This window comes from Coregonus clupeaformis, chromosome 25 (genome assembly GCF_020615455.1).
Source record: "Coregonus clupeaformis isolate EN_2021a chromosome 25, ASM2061545v1, whole genome shotgun sequence".
NCBI lineage: Eukaryota > Metazoa > Chordata > Actinopteri > Salmoniformes > Salmonidae > Coregonus > Coregonus clupeaformis.
In genome coordinates this window covers 6,493,306-6,517,952 of record NC_059216.1, presented here as the reverse complement: position 1 = coordinate 6,517,952, position 24,647 = coordinate 6,493,306, and the positions used below count along the sequence as shown (strand labels likewise).

At 45.5% G+C, this 24,647-nt stretch overlaps 1 protein-coding gene across 4 annotated transcripts in view; it reads right to left on the bottom strand.

Moving 5' to 3' along the window:
- LOC121539326 (protein unc-79 homolog) overlaps positions 1-24,647 on the bottom strand; it is a 59,056-nt gene that overhangs the window by 19,960 nt on the left and 14,449 nt on the right. For all 4 annotated transcript variants that reach the window (XM_041847729.2, XM_041847731.2, XM_041847730.2 and 1 more), the window contains exons 11-23: positions 12,724-12,752; positions 8,280-8,509; positions 7,932-8,103; positions 7,425-7,655; positions 6,981-7,171; positions 6,579-6,702; positions 5,892-6,035; positions 4,640-4,855; positions 4,140-4,367; positions 3,855-4,005; positions 3,465-3,544; positions 3,153-3,301; positions 2,741-2,898 (exon numbers count right to left, since the gene is read on the bottom strand). In XM_041847729.2, the coding sequence (XP_041703663.1) occupies positions 2,741-2,898; positions 3,153-3,301; positions 3,465-3,544; positions 3,855-4,005; positions 4,140-4,367; positions 4,640-4,855; positions 5,892-6,035; positions 6,579-6,702; positions 6,981-7,171; positions 7,425-7,655; positions 7,932-8,103; positions 8,280-8,509; positions 12,724-12,752 (2,103 nt within the window). The remainder of the gene's footprint in view (positions 1-2,740; positions 2,899-3,152; positions 3,302-3,464; positions 3,545-3,854; positions 4,006-4,139; positions 4,368-4,639; positions 4,856-5,891; positions 6,036-6,578; positions 6,703-6,980; positions 7,172-7,424; positions 7,656-7,931; positions 8,104-8,279; positions 8,510-12,723; positions 12,753-24,647) is intronic.

Below are 24,647 nucleotides of genomic sequence, written 5' to 3'. Positions count from 1 at the left end.
GGCAGAGAGCAAGAGGCAAAGCCAGAGGGATAACCAACCTGGACTCAGGGGCTAGACGTATCATAGTAAATATAAATCCGTGACACTCCACAATTAGTATGATATGTTATGTTTCGTATGGCATGTACAGTATTCATTTGTGGATGTCCATTATATATTTCGTATGATATGTTACAAATTACAATTTGTGTGATATGTTACGAATTGCAATTCGTACAGTATGTTACAATTGCAATTCGTACAATATGTTACGAATTTGCAAAACGCATTATACAGTATGTTACAAATTCCTATTTGTTGTGGCTAACGTTAACTAGGTGGCTAACGTTAGCAATGCTAGGGGTTAGGGTTAGGAGTTAAGGTTAGGGTTAAGGTTAGGAGTTATATTAATGGGTTAAAGTTAGGGTTAGCTAACATGCTAAGTAGTTGCAAAGTAGCTAAAAAGTAGTAAATAGTTGCAAAGTTGCTAATTAGCTCAAGTTGTCCGTGATGAGATTCGAACACGCAACCTTTGGGTTGCTAGATGTTCGCGTTATACGCCCACCCACTCGAATTTGGTTAACCAAACAATGTAATTGCTTATTTGCTACGTGTGGCTTATTTGATCGAATAGAAGCTTCATAATGATTAGGTTGTTACAAGTGTAGGACAGGTAGTACACTGGACATCCCGTCAATTGTGAGAAAAAATACTTTATATCGGCGTTGTGCCTGGTCGTCACTAGATACCACAACCAAAGTCATAAACCCCGCCTATTTCTACAATTTCTCTTCTTAAAATGTGATTTTAAACCTAACCCTAACTTTAACCACACTGCCAACCGTATGCCTAACCCTAACCTTAAATTAACACCAAAAAGCAAATGTTTGTTTTCATGAATTCTTACGATATAGCCAATGTTGACATAGTGGCTGTGGTAACTAGTGGAAACCGTTGTGCCTGTTGTTCACATGCGTATCTGCCCTTCTCCCGACTGCCTTCCATTTTTGATTACATTTATTTTCATTGTTAGAGCGGCCACTAGAGTATCTGGTCAATATAATGGATAATCTATGATGTGGGTCATAGTACTGCTTTGGCACCCAACTGGTGTCTTTTTTTTGTTAATTTACACAGACAAGTAAATTACCATCTGTTTCAGTACAGCTAATATGGGGCCATAATAATATCATTAGAATTCATGATCATCATCATCCTAAGGCTCATGTGTGTACATTACATTTAGTCATCATGACACATAATTTCCCTTAGCAATTGTTCCTGTTATTTTTCAATGTTACTTTGCAATATTATTTAATCAATATCTACTTTTTATGATGTTTATGGTCAGAGTCTGTTAAATTAGTTAATGTGAATGTAGCATACTGATATTATTATATTATATTCTAATTGGTGCTCTGTGACAATGTCACGATAAAACTACAAAAATAAAATCAAGATATTTGGATCTAACTTAAAATATACAGTGGCTTGCGAAAGTATTCACCCCCCTTGGCATTTTCACTATTTTGTTGCCTTACAACCTGGAATTAAAATTGATTTTCCTTGATGGCCAAAAAGCTACATTTTAGTCTCATCTGACCAGAGTACCTTCTTCCATATGTTTGGGGAGTCTCCCACATGCTTTTTGGCGAACACCAAACGTGTTTGCTTATTTTTTTCTTTAAGCAATGGCTTTTTTCTGGCCACTCTTCCGTAAAGCCCAGCTCTGTGGAGTGTACGGCTTAAACTGGTCCTATGGACAGATACTCCTATCTCCGCTGTGGAGCTTTGCAGCTCCTTCAGGGTTATCTTTGGTCTCTTTGTTGCCTCTCTGATTAATGGCCTCCTTGCCTGGTCCGTGAGTTTTGGTGGGTGGCCCTCTCTTGGCAGGTTTGTTGTGGTGCCATATTCTTTCAATTTTTTAATAATGGATTTAATGGTGCTCCGTGGGATGTTCAAAGTTTCGGATATTTTTTTTATAATCCAACCCTGATCTGTACTTCTCCACAATTTTGTCCCTGACCTGTTTGGAGAGCTCCTTGGTCTTCATGATGCCGCTTGCTTGGTGGTGCCCCTTGCTTAGTGGTGTTGCAGACTCTGGGGCCTTTCAGAACAGGTGTATATATACTGAGATCATGTGACAGATCATGTGACACTTAGATTGCACACAGGTGGACTTTATTAAACTAATTACGTGACTTCTGAAGGTAATTGGTTGCACCAGATCTTATTTAGGGGCTTCATAGCAAAGGGGGTGAATACATATGCACGCACCACTTTTCCGTTATTTATTTTTTTTCATTTCATTTCACCAATTTGGACTGTTTTGTGTATGTCCATTACATGAAATCCAAATAAAAAATCCATTTAAACTACAGGTTGTAATGCAACAAAATAGGAAAAACGCCAAGGGGGATGAATACTTTTGCAAGGCACTGTATGTACATTAACGGTCCACCCTCTGTATCTACAGTATATCCATGCTACCAGACAGAGACCCTGTCCTCTGACTTCATCCCAAGGTCACACACAGCTCCTCTCTGCCAATCACAGGGCGAGAAGGGCCTGATTAATAATCCCACAATTCCTCTGTGCTACATGCTAGAGCCACATACAGTAGTAACCATGGGAGTAGACATAGGTTTGTTGAGGGGGGGATTATGATTTATTCATGTCGTTACATACAGTACTCACACATACGTAAACACACACACACACAGACACACACACGTACGGTGGAGACTCCTATATCATTCACCTGCTTCAAAGCGTATCTTCCAGTCCTTGCTGTTGAAATTGCTGTCCACCAGGTTCCAGAAGATGTCTGCTCCATGGGAGAGGGAGAGGGCATGCAGGAGCTGGGGCACGGCCAGGGAGGCCAGCTGGCAGAACTCGGACTTCAGCATGGTCCACAGGCTAGAACACACAGGTATCACATAAGACACACACATATACACACACACACACACCTGGCGGCTCTTCACGTGTTTGATGATCAAGTACAACTTTCCTTAAGATGGTGATCAACAATTTCAGTTGATACATGTAGCTACATCTCATGGCTCAAGTCATGTTTAAAGAAAGTACTAGCAGAGATATCTGTAGAAAACCAACAAGGTATGTGTAAAACTGCAGGCGGGGCCCCATGTGGTGATGGTGACTGTGTTGACCTGGGAATGAGCATCTTTTCCTGGATGTAGGCCAGGAATTGGGGGTGGTCCTTACGGGCCAGGTACAGACACTCTCCGTGGAGACACAGGGTCTTCAGACAGTTCAGCATGTTGAACAGGATATCAGGCTCCTCAAACTTTGACATTTCCTACATAGGGAACAGAAGGTAGAGTTCCTTTGCTCTCTCAATCTTTTCTAATGAGGATAGGGGATTATTTTCTTTGATTACGCATCTATTATAGTATTTAGACAGTTTATATCCGTACATTACAAGATGATTTAACACTGGATAAAGGTGGACTGGCAGGTACCTGCAGAATAGTGTATATTAGCTTGAGAGACACAGGGAGCTGCTGGTAGGAAAACTTCTTATCAGCATTATTCTTCATTGCTGTAGGAGAGAAAGCTTTGATATAAAACAGAGAAATACCCAGCAGAGGAGAAACGATGCAGTGTTTCCTTTTCATGTTGCACACTGCCTCTGAACTGTTACAGAGAAGTGTTCATGTCATCTTTTTCACATTTGTTGGCTTCAGGTCATACGATACATTTGGGATTTTTATAATAATGAGGTGTTTACACCGACACAACTGAGCATTGTTCTGCTTGTGTTTCATCAGATTTGTATCAATGCATTGAGACATTCTGTACTAATTTCAAATCCCTTCCAACCCAAGCCTTAGGTCACCATGGATACATACGTGGGTTGTCAGGAGAGTCACTTTGATTGGTAGGGTTGTCAGTGTGTGTGCTGGCAGGGTTGTCCCCTTCCTCTGTCCTTCCCTTTGTCCCTTGTTCTGGTCCAAAAACTTGAGGCAACAGCAATGTGTCCTCCAAGCCGTCTGTTGGCTCCTATAGGGAAGACACAATAATGTCTATTGACAACCAAATACAGTAAGAATTACCAACCACTGAAAAACTATTGGGACGCTTCAGGACATCCTTCATGTTGTTTTTACAGGAGTGTGTGTGCATGTGTGTCTCACCACCAGATGTATCTCCTCCCTGGGGGTGAGTCTCTCCAGGAGCTCACAGCCCAGCTGGTAGCATAAGATGCTAGACTGGCACAGGCTGCACTCCATGGCCTTCTCGTCCTTCTGACAGGTGTGGGAGCCCCCCCACGGGGCCTGGAAAACATTGTTGATTATGCCCACGATGTCCTTCCCCAGGCTGCTTTCCAGAACCAGCATCACACCGTCATCCTGAAGCTCCATCTGGACAAGGAACCAACACAACGTGTTGAACAGGAGAACCCACAGAAATAGAAAGTGGGACGGAATTCAACTTGGTGGCGCTGACATATTCAATGAGGCATTGTAAAATGTAACAAACAGTACTGTATAAATGAACCCATGTCTGGAATGTGCCTTCCGACCTTCAAAATAATACATTCATATACAGCACACACTTCCTTGCTCACATGCAAACAAACACACCCATTCAGCACACAAACAAAATGCACATTCATGCTCAAAGACTTGGCCACCTGTTTGAGGATGAGGTCGAACATGAGGATGAAGCAGCTCAGGTTCATGTCATCGTCTTCACAGTCCAGGTCCAGGGCACAGTGTCCCGTAGCATGGCCCAGGTTCTTAAAGGGGCTGCAGTGCAGGGGACTCCGGAATGGGCTCCGGAACGGACTAGGGAATGGGCTCAGGGTGTTGTGTTGCCCAAGACGGCCTGGATCTGAAACCACGCTTTCCTAGGGACATCATGCACACACGCACCCACACACACACAAACACACACACACCCACACACCCACACACCCACACACACACAAACACACACACATACACACACAAACACACACACACACACCCACACACACAAACACCCACACTCACACACACACACACAAACACACACACACCCACACACCCACACACACACAAACACACACACACACACACACACACCCACACACACACAAACACACACAAACACACACACACACACACAAACACACACACACCCACACACACACACACCCACACACACACCCACACACACACAAACACACACACATACACACACAAACACACACACACACACACACCCACACACACAAACACCCACACACACACACACACACACACAAACACACACACACACCCACACACCCACACACACACACAAACACACACAAACACACACACACACCCACACACACAAACACACACAAACACACACACACCCACACACACACAAACACACACACATACACACACAAACACACACACACACACCCACACACACAAACACCCACACACACACACACACAAACACACACACATCCACACACACACAAACACACGCACACAAACAAAAAATTGTTTCATATTTGTACTATCCTGAGAACTACCCTCCAAGTTATCAAGGTGTATTCAGGTGTAGAAATATACTAGAAATATTCTGTGGATAGATGAGCTGAAGGCTTTAACTTTCAATTATTAATCTGAACGATGGCAAAACTCAATTAAGCCCCTTAAACAGGACTATATTTAGACTTCAGCAGTTACCATGGCAACGCACAGGCCTGTGGATGGTTGACAATAGAGGGTAGCTAGATAACAAGCATTTTCCTATTGTGGATGTAAACTGTATCTGTCCTGAGCTCATTTGTTCTGCTGTTACTGTTTCATTGAGAGAGAGGAAATATATGAGCAATAAGAGCTTATTTCTGTGGCATTGAGGTTGTTTTGCATGAGAGTTGATGACATAGTATGATATCTCACCCTCCGAGGCTCAGTATTTTCCCCAGTTAGAGCTGAGATGTGAGCCTTTCTCTGATTGGCCAGTTCCTTCACAGAGTTCACCCCATCAGAGAACATCCCAACCAACAGCTGCAGAGGCACCACAATGTCCAACTCTGACAACACCTGAGTCCATCCAGACACACATACACACAAACACACACACACCAACAGATACACAAACACACAAGAGAACACACAAAGATACACACCAAACTCATACGCACCCACAAGACACATTCATGACAAAAATAGGTTTATACACGCACATATGAAACACACAAACAAACAACAGAGACATTAAGAGAGGCAAAAGAGAAGACACTAGAATGTAGTACACATACTCCTTTAGTGCTGCTTTGAATGTGACCTATATCGTCAGATTGAATTACTTTGGTTTCTGTAATCACAGTCGTGACAGAAAACTTGAAAACCCATCCATGTACAAATAGGACAGCAGGCTGTGAGTGCATATGGAATCAAAAGCAAAATCCCTCCTCTCTCCCTCTCAGAACTCCGGTCTCATGTTAGCCGTGTGACCCAGTTCGATATTCAGTAGAGCCCCTGCCCAGGCACTCACACATCATGACAACTTGTTCATTTCACACATGAAATCAACCACTCGATATGAAATGGACACTCATAAAAAGCCACAGGCCTTATACTCACATGCAGCCAGAGCAGAGCCTGCTCCTGCACAGAGGCTGGATAGCCTGAGAACCTGCAGCTAATGAACCCAAACATCTCCTCCATGGAGAAGGGCAGAGGGCACAGCTCAATGTCAAACATCTTGCTGCAGGGAGAACAGAGGGGAGAGGTGGGGACATGCTTTTAGAGCTGAGGCTTAGTATAGCATCTCTCTCAGGTGTAACAATGGTAACTAAACAAGTCTGTTTTCACTGTCTACCTATGACTGTGTGTTTCACATAGTCACATTACATTTCACATAACATTCTATTTTTCTCATAAGAGAAAATAATTTCTGCATCAACAGTAACCATAGGAACCCATTGACGTAGAGGAGGTGGTACAGTGAACTGGGCGACTTGGAGGAAGTCCAGTATACAGTACCTGAGCACCTCTCTGAACTCCTTGAGCTGCTGGTCAGGCACCTCAGTCCGGATGGCCTCCAGCCACTCTGGCATGAAGCACTCCCACAGCGGCTGGCTGATTACGTTGTAGGGTATCAGGCACAGGATCCGGTTCAGCCCCTCCTTCAGCTGGGTCACTGTGCTGCAAGACCTATCCCAGTAACCCCCCACCTGGGGATATGAGTACATAGACACATACACAAGGTCAGTTATAACCATGGGGGATATTCACCAAGAAACACAACCATCACTCGTTGTCCCTACAGTGTGCATTGTCCCTAGAAAAACAGTCCTAAACTCATACTACCCTACACCCACCATTATACCCTACAACCCCTCATGAACACTCCCTGAAGCTCAACCACCTTAACCCTCCAACACCTCTCCACCTCCCCCTCTCCACCCCTCCCCCACTCCTCCTCACCCTGGCAAACTCCACCGGCTTGGGCAGCAGGCACATCACCATGACGTCGAAGCGCACGTCACACACGGTCTTCAGCCACTTGGTGACGAACTGGGGTTTGAGCTTCTCCACCAGGGAGCCCACCTCGTCGTCCATCATGTAGGCTGTGGAGTGGAACCACTGGAACACCATGCTCACCAGCCGCGCCAGACTCTCTGTGGGCGTGTTCTCACTGGGGGTGCACAGGCTCACCTACAGAGGTGGGGGCAAGGATGCGGGGTATCATGGTCAGTCAGGGGCTTCCAAGATTGGAGAGAGATACGGTTAAAGCATTACGTTTACATGTTTTACATTTTAGTCATTTAGCAGACGCTCTTATCCAGAGCGACTTACAGTTAGTGAGTGCATACATTTTTTTTGTCATATAATGTTGCACTATGAAGGGCTGGTAATAAAAGCCCAGACAGGTGTGTCAACATCCTAATCTCACTACTGCGATAGTGAGTGATAGACCAGCGAGCCACGCACCAGGAACCAGATGCCAAACTGACTGAGGAGCCTCTGGTCATGCTGGTCGTCCTCCTTGTTGTCGAAGTCGATGTTGTCCAGGGAGTGGTGGGAGGCAGACAGGCCCATCTGACGACGCCTGTTCAGCTCAAACTCACGTAGCTCCGCGTGGATCTCTGCCTCCTTCAGTAGGCTGACGTTGACAGATGGTTGGAGAGAGAGGGGGAATCAAGAATGAGACAGACAGAAAGACAGAGGGAGATAGAGAGATGGATAGTGATAGAGAGAAAGATGACTGTGGTTGAATACAGTGCTACTGTGAAGCATACGGTTGGTTGCCTGTGTTGTCTGTGATGCTGTGGTGTTTACCTGATAACAGCCTCCACAGTGCACACCAACTCCTCTGCCCCACACTCGCGGGTGTTGATGGGAGGGGGAGAGGTTTGGTAGAGATGGGTCTCCGCCGCAGCCCCCACCTCGCTGCTGTGGTGGTTGACATGGCAACGCTTGCAGTAGCGGACGGGCCGGTTGCCATGGCGCCCACAGCAGCCAGCTGAGAAGCAGGTGACAACCGCCCTCCTGACATGAGAGCTACAGTTCTACAAGACAGAGCGGGGGCAATGAGAGGACAACAACTCCTCGTATCATTTATCAACTTAGGAAATATAAGAATCTTAATTATTTAGGCTACAGAAATCTCAACTGTTTGCACCATTTAAGGGGAAATTTCAAACATTTTCAACTTAATCTCCAGCACCACCACAACATCAACATATTTGAAAATGGTGTTTCTATGTTTTGTAGTAAAAAGATAGAGGAAGATAAGTGTTTCCAATGACATCATCAACCAATTAGTAGACAATTAGTTGGCAATGCCTACTCATAATTGGTTAAAATCAGACGATGCACATCGAAACGTTCCATAGGGATGTTGGCCCATGTTGACTCCAATGCTTCCCACAGTTGTGTCAAGTTGGCTGGATGTCCTTTGAGTGGTGGACCATTCTTGATACACACGGGAAACTGTTGAGTGTGAACAACCCAGCAGCGTTGCAGTTCTTAACACAAACTGGTGCGCCTGGCACCTACTACCATACCCCGTTCAACGGCACTTAAATCTTTTGTCTTGCCCATTCACCATCTGAATGGCACACATACACAATCCATGTCTCAATTGTCTCAAGGCTTAAAAAGCCTTCTTTAACCTGCCTCCTTCCCTTCCTTTACACTGATTTAAGTGGATTTAACAAGAAACATCAATAAGGGATCATAGCTTCCACCTGGATTCACCTGGTTAGTCTATGTCATGGAAAGAGCAGGTGTTCTTAACGTTTTGTATACTCAGTTCCTCTATATTTTTTACTACAAAACATAGAAATGTGCAATTTTCACATATGTTGATGTTGGGGTGGTGCTGGAGATGATGAATATGTAGTAGAAATGAGCTAAAATACTCACATGACTCAATAAATACATTGATGTTTAGACATGCCAAATTAAATGAATGAGGTGTTCTTTCACTTTTGAGTATATTTGTGTGTGTATACTAATGTATACGCTGCCACGGGACAGATAGCAACATTCTTAGATAGATAATGTACATGTCCCTATGGTGTCTCATTTCTCCAAAAAAATTGTGGCAATTGGGGATTGGTTTAATCTGATCAGCCACTGAAAGCTTTACAGAGATGCATTACCACCTATCAAATTAACAGATCTTCCCCTTCTCTGATTCCTTCCTCTCTTCCTCCCTTCCCCCTCTTTCTCTGTTCTTTACAAAAACATAAAACGGACAATTCTGTCTTTCAACAAAAAACCACAGCTGCATGCAATCCGTAACTTCTTGCACATTATGCTGAAAACCTGGTTAATGGACTATACTCTACACAGTATATGAGTGTTTTATACTGTAACTGCAGAGCACTGTGAAGGAAACCCTAGTCTAGCTGTAACTAGCAATCACCTCTCAGATAGAACAACAATGTGCTAGTAATGAGAGAGCTGGCATGGGTCCAGGTAAGAGTTTAAAGAGCTTTCTGCAGTGGGACAAAGCCTATTTAAAAGGCTGTGTGAGGATTAAAATTGCTGCTGGATGAACTGGGATGGAGGACAGTTGTTTCCTATGACAAACCTGGGTGGCTGCTCAGCTTGATCCACTACCTGAGAAATGTGATTTGTATGTCAGTCTCTGTGGGAACCAAGGGGGCACTTTTATGTCCTTGGGACTGTGCTCCGGAACAAACATCATGCCCTGCCAGTTCCATTAAGACTGGGCCATCCATCCGACAAGTAATGAAGGTAGTGTTCCACTTTAGGCCCCTGTAGCCTGTAGCAGGCTAGCATAGTGTTTCTTTCTACAGCACTTGAAAAGACACAAGTGGTTACCTCTCTCCTCTCCTCAAATCAAATAAAGCACTTTTACTAGTCATTGGTAAACACTGGGTGGATGTTGGCATGAAGGCATGATATATATATATACACTACCAGTCAACATTTTGGACACACCTACTCATTCAAGGGTTTTTCTTTATTTTTAATATTTTTTACATTGTAGAATAATAGTGAAGACATCAAAACTATGAAATAACACATATGGAATCATGTAGTAACTACAAAAGTGTTAAACAAATCAAAATATATTTTATATTTGAGATTCTTCAAATAGCCACACTTTGCCTTTGTCACACCCTGATCTGTTTCACCTGTCTGTGATTGTCTCCACCCCCCTCCAGGTGTCGCCCATCTTCCCCATTATCCCCAGTGTATTTATACCTGTGTTCTCTGTTTGTCTGTTGCCAGTTCGTTTTGTTTCGTCAAGCCTACCAGCGGTTTTCCCCTTGCACCTGTCTTTCTCAAGTTCCTGTTTTCTAGTTTTCCTGGTTTTGACCATTCTGCCTACCCTGACCCTGAGCCTGCCTGCCGTTCCGTACCTTGTCACACCACCCTGGATTATTGACCTCTGCCTGCCCTGACCCTGAGACTGCCTGCCGTTCTGTACCTTTTGGACTCTGATCTGGATTACTGACCTCTGCCTGCCGTTGACCTGTTGTTTGCCTGCCCCCTGTTTTTGTAATAAACTTTTGTTACTTCGACACTTGTCTGCATCTGGGTCTTCTCCTGAAACGTGATAGCCTTGATGACAGCTTTGCACACTCTTGGCATTCTCTCAACCAGCTTCATGAGGTAGTCACCTGGAATGCATTTCAATTAACAGGTGTGCCTTGTTAAAAGTTAATTTGTGGAATTTCTTTCCTTCTTAATGCGTTTGAGCCAATCAGTTGGGTTGTGACAAGGTAGGGGGGGGGGTATACAGAAGATATTCCTATTTGGTAAAAGACCAAGTCCATATTATGGCCAGAACAGCTCAAATAAGCAAAGAGAAATGACAGTCCAGCATTACTTTAAGACATGAAGGTCAGTCAATACGGAACATTTCAAGAACTTTGAAAGTTTCTTCAAGTGCAGTCGCAAAAACCATCAAGTGCTATGATGAAACTGTCTCTCATGAGGATCGCCACAAGAAAGGAAGACCCAGAGTTACCTCTGCTGCAGAGGTTAAGTTCATTAGAATTACAAGCCTCAGAAATTGCAGCCCAAATAAATGCTTCACAGAGTTCAAGTCACAGACACATCTCAACATCAACTGTTCAGAGGAGACTGCGTGAATCTGGCCTGCAAAGAAACCGCAACTAAAGGACACCAATCAGAAGAAGAGACTTGCTTGGGCCAAGAAACACAAGCAATGGACATCAGACCAGTAGAAATCTGTGCTATGGTCTGATGAGTCAAAATTTGAGATTTTTGGTTCCAACCGCTGTGTCTTTGTGAGATGCAGAGTAGGTGAACGGATGATCGCCGCATGTGTGGTTCCCATCATGAAGCATGGAGGAGGAGGTGTGATGGTGTGGGGGTGCTTTGCTGGTGACCCTGTCTGAGATTTATTTAGAATTCAAGGCACACTTAACCAGCATGGCTACCACAGCATTCTGCAGCGATACGCCATCCCATCTGGTTTGCGCTTAGTGGGACTATCATTTGTTTTTCAACAGGACAATGACCCAAAACACACCTCCAGGCTGTGAAAGGACTATTTGACCAAGAAGGAGAGTGATAGATTGCTGTATCAGATGACCTGGCCTCCACAATCACCCGACCTCAACCCAATTGAGATGGTTTGGGATGAGTTGGAGCGCAGAGTGAAGGAAAAGCAGCCAACAAGTGCTCAGCATATGAGGGAACTCCTTCAAGACTGTTGGAAAAGCATTCCTCATGAAGCTGGTTGAGAGAATGCCAAGAGTGTGCAAAGCTGTCATCAAGGCAAAGGTTGGCTACTTTGAAGAATCTAAATTATAAAATATATTTTGATTTGTTTAATACTTTTTTGGTTACTACATGATTCCATATGTGTTATTTCATAGTTTTGATGTCTTCACTATTATTCTATAATGTAGAAAATAGTAAACATAAAGAAAAACCCTTGAATGAGTAGGTGTGTCCAAACTTTCGACTGATACTGTATATATTAACCAACACATTAACCAGCAACGACATAGCAAGGGCGGCACAGCCACTGTCCATGATTAGGTAAGCAAAGCCATCCAAAAAAGCAAACAAACTAGCAAACAATTCCACTCCACCACTCTACTTCACTTGTTGGTCTAATATGTAGAAGAAAGGGGTACTCATTTTTAGCCATGTATTTTTAGCCATGAAATATACTACTATGAATTCTGCATGAACTGATGAGAGCACAAACAAATACAAAAACGAGCAAACACAGACACATATGAATGCACCAACGTTCAGGCCTTACCTTCTTTTGACAAATAGCAGATATCTCAGCTGTAAAGATGAGGCCACAGAGATATTCAACATAACATACAGACAGACAATGGATTCACCCACATACAAATACTGTAGTATACTATGGTATAAATACTTTAGTATTCATTGTGGTGTTTTTGTGGACTAAAGTCTGCAAAAACACTACAGTGAATACTTTAGTACAGTATTTTCTGTAGTATACTGTAGTATTTACAGTTAACTATAGTATAAATACTGTAGTATATACTATAGTAATTACTTTATTTTTTTAGCAGACGCTCTTATCCAGAGCGCCTTACAGGAGCAATTAGGGTTAAGTGCCTTGCTCAAGGGCACATCGGCAGATTTTTCACCTAGTCGGCTCGGGGATTAGAACCAGTGACCTTTCGGTTACTGGCACTGTTACGGATACAGGTATCCTGTGTTTTTGTGTGTTTCTACTCTTTCTGCCCTAATCACAGGTGTCCTGTATGTTCCTGATTGGTGGTCGTTGAGGTGTCTGCTGATTGGACCAATCAGTGAACATTCCTGTTAATTGCACCACCTGTTATTCGTTTGTTCAATCACACATCCCATTTTATAAAAACCAGACTTGTGTTTGTTGGAGGAGAGAGAGACTTTTTGCCATATGTGAGTATGGACACGGTGGTGTCCTGTGTGTTGTGTACTCGCTAGTTGATGATTACCCTGTTTAGTAGCTTTGTGTGTTTTTTGGGAAAGGGGGTTTAAGCTAGATGCCCTTGGGCGTACATTACCCGTAGGACGAAATCTGTCTATAAACACCAGTTAGACCTGAGCGGACCACCCACTGTATTTTTGTATGGTAGCAGTAGCCTAGCGGTTCGTTAGGCAGGCTAGATCAGTTTAGGGGGTTTTACACTATTGTTTCATTTCTTGGGTCCTGCTCAGCCCTTTTTCCCAAACCCTTACCGTGTGTTCATAAATAAACACTTTGTGTTTGACGGTAGTTCATGGTAGTTGTGTCTTATTTGTTCTCACTATTCCATGTCACACTTATAATTTACATGAATTTATGTTACGGGTCTCATGTCCATCCACCCTAGATGTTTAGAGCCACGGGGTTCGTAACATAAAGTGGGGGCTCGTCTGGGATCCTATCTATCCCATGCTACTCATGTAAATTAGTTAGTGTCTGGTTCAGTGTTGAGCTTAGCAGCTGTAACTACCTGTTTTTTTGTGTGTTCAGTAGTCGACGGCTCGTGTTGCTAGTAGGATGGCTACTTTTGAGTTGGAGGCGTTTTTGGAAAACCCTACGTGGGAGGTTTTTGATAATTGCCGTAGAGTGGATCTACAGGCTTTGGCTGACCACTTTTCTGTACCCATACCGAGGGGTTTAGTGAAAGCAGAAGTTAGGGAAGTAGTGTTAGCGATATTGTTAAACGAGCGAGTGCTTGAGTTACCGCCGCCTGAGTCTGCTGCTCCTGTAGGGGATGTGGTTGCTGTTCCTGTAAGCCCATCAGTGTCTGAGGACGAGGCTAAGGCTCCAGCCACATTGCCCCGTTATGACCCACTCTCCCCACTGACTGACAGTGATGCCAGGATGGATGTCCGCTCGACACGGCTCCAAATGGAGGCGGAAGAGCGGGCACAAATCAGGCAAGACAAGCTGGAGATGCGTAAAATGGAGCTAGAGGCAGAACAGGAGACGCGTAAGCTAGAGGCAGAACAGGAGACGCGTAAGCTAGAGGCAGAACAGGAGACGCGTAAGATGGAACTGGAGGCAGCGTAGGCTTGATCAAGAACTGGAGACGCGTAAGATGGAACTGGAGATGCGTAAATGGAACTAGAGGCAGAAACAGCGAGGTTAGTCTCTGCTCATACTATGCCTGCTAGTGAGCCAGCCTCACCAGCGGTGTCGTCTGCTACATTTGATATTAGTAGACAGATCACCTTGGTACCTGTGTTCAGGGAGTCAGAGGTTGATTCCTATTTCAGTGTGTTTGAACGTATAGCGGTAGCATTGAAATGGCCCGAAGAGGTATGGTGCCTATTACTTCAGTGTAAACTAACAGGTAAAGCCCAAGAGGTTCTGGCAGCGCTACCTCTTGAAGACAGTTTGAATTATGAAGTGGTCAAAGCTACTGTTCTTCGTGCCTATGAGCTTGTTCCTGAGGCATATCGACAGAGATTTAGGTCTCATAAAAAGTCTCCTACTCAGACTTATGTGGAGTTTGCTAGAGACAAAGGAAATCTGTTTGACAAATGGCACAGTGCTAGTAAAGTAACTGATTTTAACTCTCTACGGGAGTTAATCTTGTTAGAAGAGTTTAAAAATTGCTTACCGGAACGCATTGTAGTTTATCTGAACGAACAGAAAGTATCCTCACTGTCGGAAGCGTCTGTATTGGCAGACGAGTTTGTGTTGACGCATAAGAGCGTGTTTTCGGCTCGTACGGAGAGCCGGGCTGCGGAGTTGCTAACTTTTAATCCTAGTCGACCAGCAGTACATCCAGCGCGCCCAAAAGATGTGCGTCACTGTTTCTATTGTCATAAGGTGGGACATATAGTTAATGATTGCTTTCTGCTAAAACGCAAACCCGGGGATGCCTCAGCACGCCAGGCCGCCAACGGGTGTTGGGCTGATTCATGCGGTTGTAGGGCCGGAATCAAGACAGAAGCCTCATAGTGAATGTGGTTTGAAAGGCCCTGTCCCAGATCACAGTTATGAACCGTTCATTTTTGAGGGGTTTGTTTCTATATCAGATGATGAAGCGTCTCAGTGTCCAGTTAGAATCCTCAGAGATACTGGTGCGGGCGCAGTCGTTCATACTAGCTGATGTGTTGCCCTTGTCCAGTAATACATATTGTGGTTCCAGTGTGTTAGTACAAGGAATTGAAATGGGTTTCGTCCCAGTGCCATTGCACTTTGTGAACGTACACTCTGAGTTAGTCAGTGGATTGTTCAGAGTGGGCGTACGTCCTATGTTGCCAGTAAAAGGTGTGACATTTATAATGGGCAATGATATTGCCGGAGGAAAGGTAATACCCATATTGGAGGTATTGGATAAAAGTGACCAGTCTCTCTCCGAGGAGCTGGCACAGGGTTATCCAGATGTGTTCCCCGCTTGTGCTGTCACACGTGCTCAAGCACGACAAGTGGGTGAAGTGGTAGATTTGTCAGACACGATTCTATTCAGAGAGTGTGACCCAGAGGATAGTTCGGGTGCTACCTCTGGTAAGCTGGTGCAGTCTGACCAACAGCCCAGAGAAAGGAAGAAGGATGTGGAACTTGTTGCTGAAGCAATACAGTTACCAGTTACTCGTGAGCAGCTGATCGCTAACCAACAGGTTGACATTAGCCTGGCTAAATGTTTTTCTAGTGTTGTCTCAAAAGACGAGCTAAAGAAGAAAAACATGGCATACTTCATTGATGGTAATCTCCTCATACGTAAATGGACATCCCATGTTGACGCTGGCGGAGATTGGAATGCTGTTTACCAAATAGTGATTCCTACAGCCTTTCGACAAAATGTTTTATCCCTCGCTCATGATCACCAGTGGTCCGGACATCTGGGAGTCACCAAGACTTATGATCGTGTTTTGCGACATTTCTTTTGGCCTGGTTTAAAACAAGATGTGGCTCAGTTCTGTCGGACTTGCCACACCTGTCAAGTAGTTGGGAAACCGAACCAGGTTATTTCCCCGCGCCTCTTTGTCCCATACCGGCCATAGGTGAACCATTCGAACATGTGATGGTTGATTGTGTTGGACCATTACCAAAAACAAAATCTGGTAACCAGTTTATGTTGACAATTATGTGTGTGGCCACCAGGTACCCAGAGGCCATTCCTCTGCGAAGGATTACTGCTCCGGTGGTGAGTAAAGCGTTGATCAAATTCTTCTCAACTTTTGGATTACCTAAGGTGATACAAACTGATCAGGTACGAATTTCCTTTCTAAACTTTTCAAACAAGTGTTAAAATCCTTGTCAGTTATACACCGTGTGTCAAGCGCATATCACCCAGAGTCTCAGGGTGCGCTTGAACGTTGGCATCAGACCCTGAAGTCTATGCTCCGTAAATATTGCTTGGAATCTGAGAAAGATTGGGATGAGGGAGTTCCTCTAGTGTTGTTTGCTGTCCGTGAGACAGTACAGGAATCCCTAGGGTTCAGCCCAGCTGAACTGGTGTTTGGACACACCATGAGAGGACCTATGAAAGTCCTTAAGGATCAGTTTTTGTCACAAGAGTTGTGTGTGAAAGAAAATGTGTTGGACTACGTTAGTCGCTTTCGTGAGCGCCTACATGCTGCCTGTGCTCTAGCAAAGGAAGCGCTGTCTTCCTCACAGAAACGGATGAAACGACACTATGACACACAGGCTGTTTCTCGTTCACTGCAGCCAGGTGACCGGAGTTCTTGTGTTGTTGCCTGTGCCAGGAGCGTCATTGTCAGCACGTTTCTCTGGTCCTTATGTCATTGAAAAGAAACTAACTGAAACTGACTATGTGATACAGACTCCTGATAGAAAACGCCAATCTCGGGTGTGCCACGTTAACATGTTGAAGACATACCACAACAGACCCGTTACTCAGGTAGACAGTCCAGAGAAACTGGCCGAGTCGGCTGTCTCTGTTGCTGCTACGGCTGTAGTGGGAGGTCATGTTAATGATGTGGACGGAGATGGTTTGGAGTTGCGCAATACTCAGCAGCAGTGTGCTAGATTGCCCAATTCAGAGATGCTGCTGTCTCTCCCGTCAAGCCTGATTCATTTAACGGACAGACAGTCAGATGATATTGTGAGACTATTACACAGCTTTCCATGTCTTTTTAATGATGTTCCTACATGTACAAATGTGTTAGAACATGACATTAATGTTGGAAACGCTGCACCTATCAAGCAACATCCTTATCGTGTCAACGTCGCTAAGAGAAAGATAATGAGGGGTGAGGTCGGTTATTTGCTGGAGAATAACCTGGCTATGCCAAGTTCAAGTCCTTGGAGTTCTCCGTGCATTCTGGTTCCTAAACCTGATGGGACATCCAGATTATGTACGGACTATCGGAAAGTCAATGCTGTCACAGTGCCCGACTCGTTCCCGTTACCCAGACTGGATGACTGTATTGATACTGTTGGTGCTGCTACCTATGTAACCAAATTAGATCTTCTAAAGGTTACTGGCAGGTGCCGTTAACCCCACGTGCCTCCGACATCTCTGCATTTGTGACCCCAGATCACTTCCTACAATATGCTGTCATGGCATTTGGGATGCGGAACGCACCAGCCACTTTCCAACGCCTGGTTAACACAGTATTGGCTGGAGTTCCTAATTGTAGTGCTTACCTTGATGATCTGGTCATTTATTCAACTGAGTGGTCTGATCATGTTAACACTCTAAGGGTAGTGTGTGAACGTCTAGCAACCGCTTCTCTAACCCTGAACTTAGCAAAGTGCGAGTTTGGGAAGGCTACTGTTACTTATCTTGGTAAACAGGTCGGCCATGGTCAGGTGCGCCCTGTAGATGCCAAGGTCTCAGCTATAAACGCATTTCCCGCACCTACCACCAGAAGAGAGCTACGCCGTTTTTAGGGATGGTTGGCTACTACCGTAGTTTCTGTAAAAATTTCTCTGCGGTAGTTGCTCCATTAACGGATTTGCTCAGTCCGGCGAGAAAATTTGTATGGTCTGAAGATTGTTGTACTGCTTTCAACACTGCTAAAGCACTCTTGTGTAGTACTCCTGTTCTTGCTGCGCCAGATTTTGAGCGGCCGTTTAAACTGGAGGTAGATGCAAGTGCCAGAGGTGCTGGTGCTGTTCTACTGCAGCAAGACCAGAGTGGAGTGGACCATCCTGTCTGTTATTTTTCACGGAAATTTAACAAATGTCAGACAAACTATTCCACCATTGAACAAGAAGCTCTAGCTTTGTTGTTAGCTCTGCAGTACTTTGAAGTTTATGTTGGTTCCAGTGCATTACCAGTGGTAGTGTATACTGACCATAACCCCTTAGTTTTTCTCCACCGGATGTACAACCAGAACCAACGCCTTATGCGTTGGGCACTTGTCGTGCAAAATTATAATTTGGAGATCCGCCACAAAAAGGGGTTGGATAATGTGTTGGCAGATGCTTTGTCTCGTGTGTAATGATCTAGGTTTTTTTTTATCCCGGTAGGATGATTTGTGAATTTGGGGGTTGTGATAGTACGTGTGTCGCAAACCATTGTGGTTTGCTCTTTTAAGGGTGGGAGTGTTACGGATACAGGTATCCTGTGTTTTTGTGTGTTTCTACTCTTTCTGCCCTAATCACAGGTGTCCTGTATGTTCCTGATTGGTGGTCGTTGAGGTGTCTGCTGATTGGACCAATCAGTGAACATTCCTGTTAATTGCACCACCTGTTATTCGTTTGTTCAATCACACATCCCATTTTATAAAAACCAGACTTGTGTTTGTTGGAGGAGAGAGAGACTTTTTGCCATATGTGAGTATGGACACGGTGGTGTCCTGTGTGTTGTGTACTCGCTAGTTGATGATTACCCTGTTTAGTAGCTTTGTGTGTTTTTTGGGAAAGGGGGGTTTAAGCTAGATGCCCTTGGGCGTACATTACCCGTAGGACGAAATCTGTCTATAAACACCAGTTAGACCTGAGCGGACCACCCACTGTATTTTTGTATGGTAGCAGTAGCCTAGCGGTTCGTTAGGCAGGCTAGATCAGTTTAGGGGGTTTTACACTATTGTTTCATTTCTTGGGTCCTGCTCAGCCCTTTTTCCCAAACCCTTACCGTGTGTTCATAAATAAACACTTTGTGTTTGACGGTAGTTCATGGTAGTTGTGTCTTATTTGTTCTCACTATTCCATGTCACACTTATAATTTACATGAATTTATGTTACGGGTCTCATGTCCATCCACCCTAGATGTTTAGAGCCACGGGGTTCGTAACAGGCACAACGCTCTTAACCACTAAGCTACCTGCTGCCGTGTTTTTGAGGACTGTAGTATACTGTGGTATTTACTGTAGTGTTTTTGCGGACCTTACTGTAGTATTTACTATACTGTTTTTGTTTTATTATCTTTGACATAGAAGTGGAGGCTTTCTCCTTAAGGAAAACTACTGGAGAAATACTAAAATAGCACATTTTCCATAACCTGAACGTAAGTAGTTCTGAACGGGTAGTTCAGCGCTTCTGCTCTTTTCTGTAACCTGTAGGGAACACAATATTTGGTCTATACTTGGCATGTAGGTTTCTCACTTATGGGTGGCACAAACTGGGATATGGGGAGGGGAGTGGGCAAGGTACATTCCCCCTGATTAGTATGTGCCTTGCAAAAGTATTCATCCCCCTTGGCGTTTTTCCTATTTTGTTGCATTACAACCTGTAATTTAAATGGACATACACAAAATAGTCCAAATTGGTGAAGTGAAATGAAAAAAATTACTTATTTCAAAACATTCTAAAAAATAAATAACAGAAAAGTGGTGCGTGCATATGTATTCCCCCCCTTTGCTATGAAGCCCCTAAATAAGATATGGTGCAACCAATTACCTTCAAAAGTCACATAATTAGTTAAATAAAGTCAACCTGTGTGCAATCTAAGTGTCACATGATCGGTCACATGATCTCAGTATGTATACACCTGTTCTGCAAGGCCCCAGAGTCTGCAACACTACTAAGCAATGGGCACCACCAAGCAAGTGGCACCATGAAGACCAAGGAGCTCTTCAAACAGGTCAGGGACAAAGTTGTGGAGAAGTACAGATCAGGGTTGGATTATAAAAAAATATCTGAAACTTTGAACATCCCACGGAGCACCATTAAATCCATTATTAAAAATTTGAAAGAATATGGCACCACAACAAACCTGCCAAGAGAGGGCCGCCCACCAAAACTCACGGACCATGCAAGGAGGGCATTAATCAGAGAGGCAACAAAGAGACCAAAGATAACCCTGAAGGAGCTGCAAAGCTCCACAGCGGAGATTGGAGTATCTGTCCATAGGACCAGTTTAAGCTGTACACTCCTCAGAGCTGGGCTTTACGGAAGAGTGGCCAGAAAAAAGCCATTGCTTAAAGAAAAAAAATAAGCAAACACGTTTGGTGTGGTGTTCGCCAAAAGGCATGTGGGAGACTCCCCAAACATATGGAAGAAGGTACTCTGGTCAGATGAGACTAATATTGAGCTTTTTGGCCATCAAGGAAAACGCTATGTCTGACGCAAACCCAACACCTCTCATCACCCTGAGAACACCATCCCCACAATGAAACATGGTGGTGGCAGCATCATCGCTGTGAGGATGTTTTTCATAGGCAGGGACTGGGAAACTGGTCAGAATTGAAGGAATGATGGATGGCGCTAAATACAGGGAAATTCTTGAGGGAAACCTGTTTCAGTCTTCCAGAGATTTGAGACTGGGACGGAGATTCACCTTCCAGCAGGACAATGACCCTAAGCATACTGCTAAAGCAACACTCGAGGGGTTTAAGGGAAACATTTAAATATCTTGGAATGACTTAAAGATTGCTGTACACCAGCGGAACCCATCCAACTAGAAGGAGCTGGAGCAGTTTTGCCTTGAAGAATGGGCAAAAATCCCAGTGGCTTGATGTGCCAAGCTTATAGAGACATTCCCCAAGAGACTTGCAGCTGTAATTGCTGCAAAAGGTGGCTCTACAAAGTATTGACTTTGGGGGGGTGAATAGTTATGCACGCTCAAGTTTTCTTTTTTTTTTTCTTTTTTTCTTGTTTGTTTCACCCCAAAAAATTATTTTGCATCTTCAAAGTGGTAGGCATGTTGTATAAATCAAATGATACAAACTCCCCAAAAATCCATTTTAATTCCAAGTTGTAAGGCAACAAAATAGGGAAAATGCCAAGGGGGGTGAATACTTTCGCAAGCCACTGTATGTGCCCTCTGTTCCCCATTGTCCTTGTCGATTATTGTCCCATGTCTGTTGGTCTTGTGAGTACCGTATATTGTGCTCTTGGTATTACGGGTCTCGTCCCGTGTATTGTTTGGAGGTTTACACCTCGCTCTTTTGTTTGGGTTACATCCCTGTGTTATATATATACATGTTTGTTTTTGGCTTCGTCCCTGTCGTTTTTCATGATGTACCTTGTGTTGGGTGGAGTAATAAAAAACCCTAATACATATTCCTGCGCCTGTCTTCTAATCATTATACATTGTGACAGAATAATCAACCCATAAAAATGGAGACAGCGGGAAAGGTCAAGCTGGCGACCATCGTAGCGACAGTCCAGCATCACGAGGACTGTCTCTCCAGACTCGGCAGTGCCATGGACAGCGTGCTGGCAACCATCCTGTGGTTGGAGGGGAAAGTGCAGTTCCTCCAGTCTCCAGCACCGGTTCCGGCACCAGCCCCCACACCACCACTACCTGCCTCCATCCCATCTGAGCCGGTCCGCGGAATACCCCTGTCCCTCCCGGAGAGCTTTAATGGCGCGCCAGCGAGATGCAAGGGATTCCTTCTGCAATCCGACCTGTACCTCGCTCGCTACGCTGAGGCTGTCTCCGGGAGAGACAGGGTTGCCACAGTCATCTCGGCACTGACTGGACGGGCCCTGGACTGAGGTGCCGCGGTCTGACCCGAGGTCGAGTCCTACGAGCGCTTCACCCTCCTCTTCCGCTCGGTGTTTGATCATCCTGTGGAGGGCCGAGAGGGGGGTGAGCGTCTACTCCGACTACGCCAGGGATCTAGGACCGCCTCGGAGTTCGCCCTGGAGTTCCGGACCATCGCGGCCTCCACCGGATGGAACGAGTCAGCTCTGGTCACCGTTTTCCACAGCGGATTGCAGGAGGAGGTACAGATGGAGTTAGCCTGCCGTGATGACAACCTGTCACTCAACCAGCTCATCAGCATGGCGATCCGGTTGGACAACCTCCTGCGGGCCCGACGAAGACCTGCGTGGAATCCGGAGCCCATGGCTACACCTGCTCAGTGGCCAGAGCCGATGGAGGTGGGCTCTGCACGTTTGCCCGAGGCAGAGCGTAGGAGAAGGAGGAATCTGGGCCTCTGCTCAGGGGTCATTTCTCCCCGACCTGCCCTCTATCCACTAAGAGGCGAGGAGGTGACAAGCCAGGGAATTCCCCTGCTCCAACCCAAGGAGGATGCAATATCTCCTCTCCTTTTCTGTCAACTCAACCAGTGTGTTTTTCCATTAAATTCCCTGAATACTCTAGCCCCTCACTCCCGTTAGCTCTGATTGATTCCGTAGCTGCCGGGAATCTTTAAGATAGCGCACTGGCCACTGCATTACGCATTCCTTTGATTCCCCTACAGTCACCCATTCCGGTTCGAGCCCTGGATAATCGTCCAATAGGGACAGGGCTCGTACATCACATCACTGTTCCCGTTTCTCTGCTGACCCACGACACTCATTTAGAACAGATCACCTTTTTGATTATAGACACCCCCATGCACCCTCGTTGTTTTAGGCCTCCCCTGGTTGAGTTGGCATAACCCTGTTATTTCCTGGTCCAAGAGGAGACTGCTGGGTTGGTCAGGGGAGGTGTCTCGCGGTGTCTGTCAACACCACTATGGTGGAAAGTCTGGACCATGCCACTCAAGTGAATTTACCGGAGGAATACCAGGATCTGGACCGGGTTTTCTCTAAGACCCAGGCTACACGCCTGCCTCCTCATCGCCCCTGGGACTGTGCCATTGACCTGCTGTCTGACGCAGTCCTCCCAAGAGGACACGTCTATCCCCTCTCCTACGTGGAGACCGAGGCCATGGAGACCTACGTACAGGAGAGCCTCCAGCAGGGTTTTATCCGCCCCTCTACGTCACCAGCCTCCTCAAGCTTCTTTTTTGTTAAGAACAAAGATGGGGGACTGCGCCCCTGCATTGATTATCGAACACTAAACAAAGCCACCGTTAAGTTCAGCTATCCTTTACCCCTCATCCCAACCATCATCGAAAAAATGCACGGGCGCAGTACTTCACGAAACTGGACTTGAGGAGCGCCTACAATCTGGTGCGCATACGTGCAGGCGACGAATGGAAAACAGCCTTTTCCATGACCACGGGGCATTACGAGTATCTCGTAATGCCCTTTGGCCTGTCTAATGCTCCTTCAGTCTTCCAGGGCTTTATTAACTAAGTGTTTCGTGACATGCTGGGACGGGGTGTAGTGGTCTATATAGACAACATTTTGGTCTATTCTGCTGACCGAGCCCAGCATGTCTTGTTAGTCAGGTCTGTGCTGGGAAGACTGTTGGAGCATAATCTCTATGTCAAACAAGAAAAGTGTTTGTTTGTCCAGCGGTCCGTGTCCTTCTTGGGCTACCTCATATCCATGGAGGGAGTGGAGATGGAGGAGCAACGCGTCAGCGCAGTCAGGTCATGGCCCATCCCCAACTCTGTGAAAGCAGTCCAGCGATTCCTGGGGTTCGCCAACTATTTCCGGAGGTTCATCCGGGGCTTCAGCATGGTGGTCGCGCCTCTTACCTCTCTTCTGAGAAGAGGTCCCCAGTGGCTTCGTTGGAAGGCGGAGGTGGAGAGGGCGTTCGAGGCGCTGAAGGCACGTTTCAACACTGCTCTCGTGCTGGCACATCCTGACCCCTCACTCCCCTTCATCGTCGAGGTGGATGCCTCCGAAGTAGGAGTCGGGGCAGTGCTGTCCCAGGGCACCGGAACCCCTCCAAAACTGCGACCCTGCGCCTTCTACTCCAAACAGCTGAGCCCCGCCCAGAGGAACTACGACATAGGGGACCGGCAACTCTTGGCGGTCAAGAAGGCTCTGAAGGTGTGGAGGCACTGGCTGGAGGGGTCCAAACACCCTTTCCTGGTGTGGACGGACCACCGCAACCTGGAGTACATCAGGGCAGCGAGGAGGCTTAAACCGAGATAGGCCAGGTGGGCTCTATTCCTTGCCAGGTTCCAATTCACGCTTTCCTATAGGCCAGGCTCGAGGAACGTGAAGGCGGACGCCCTGTC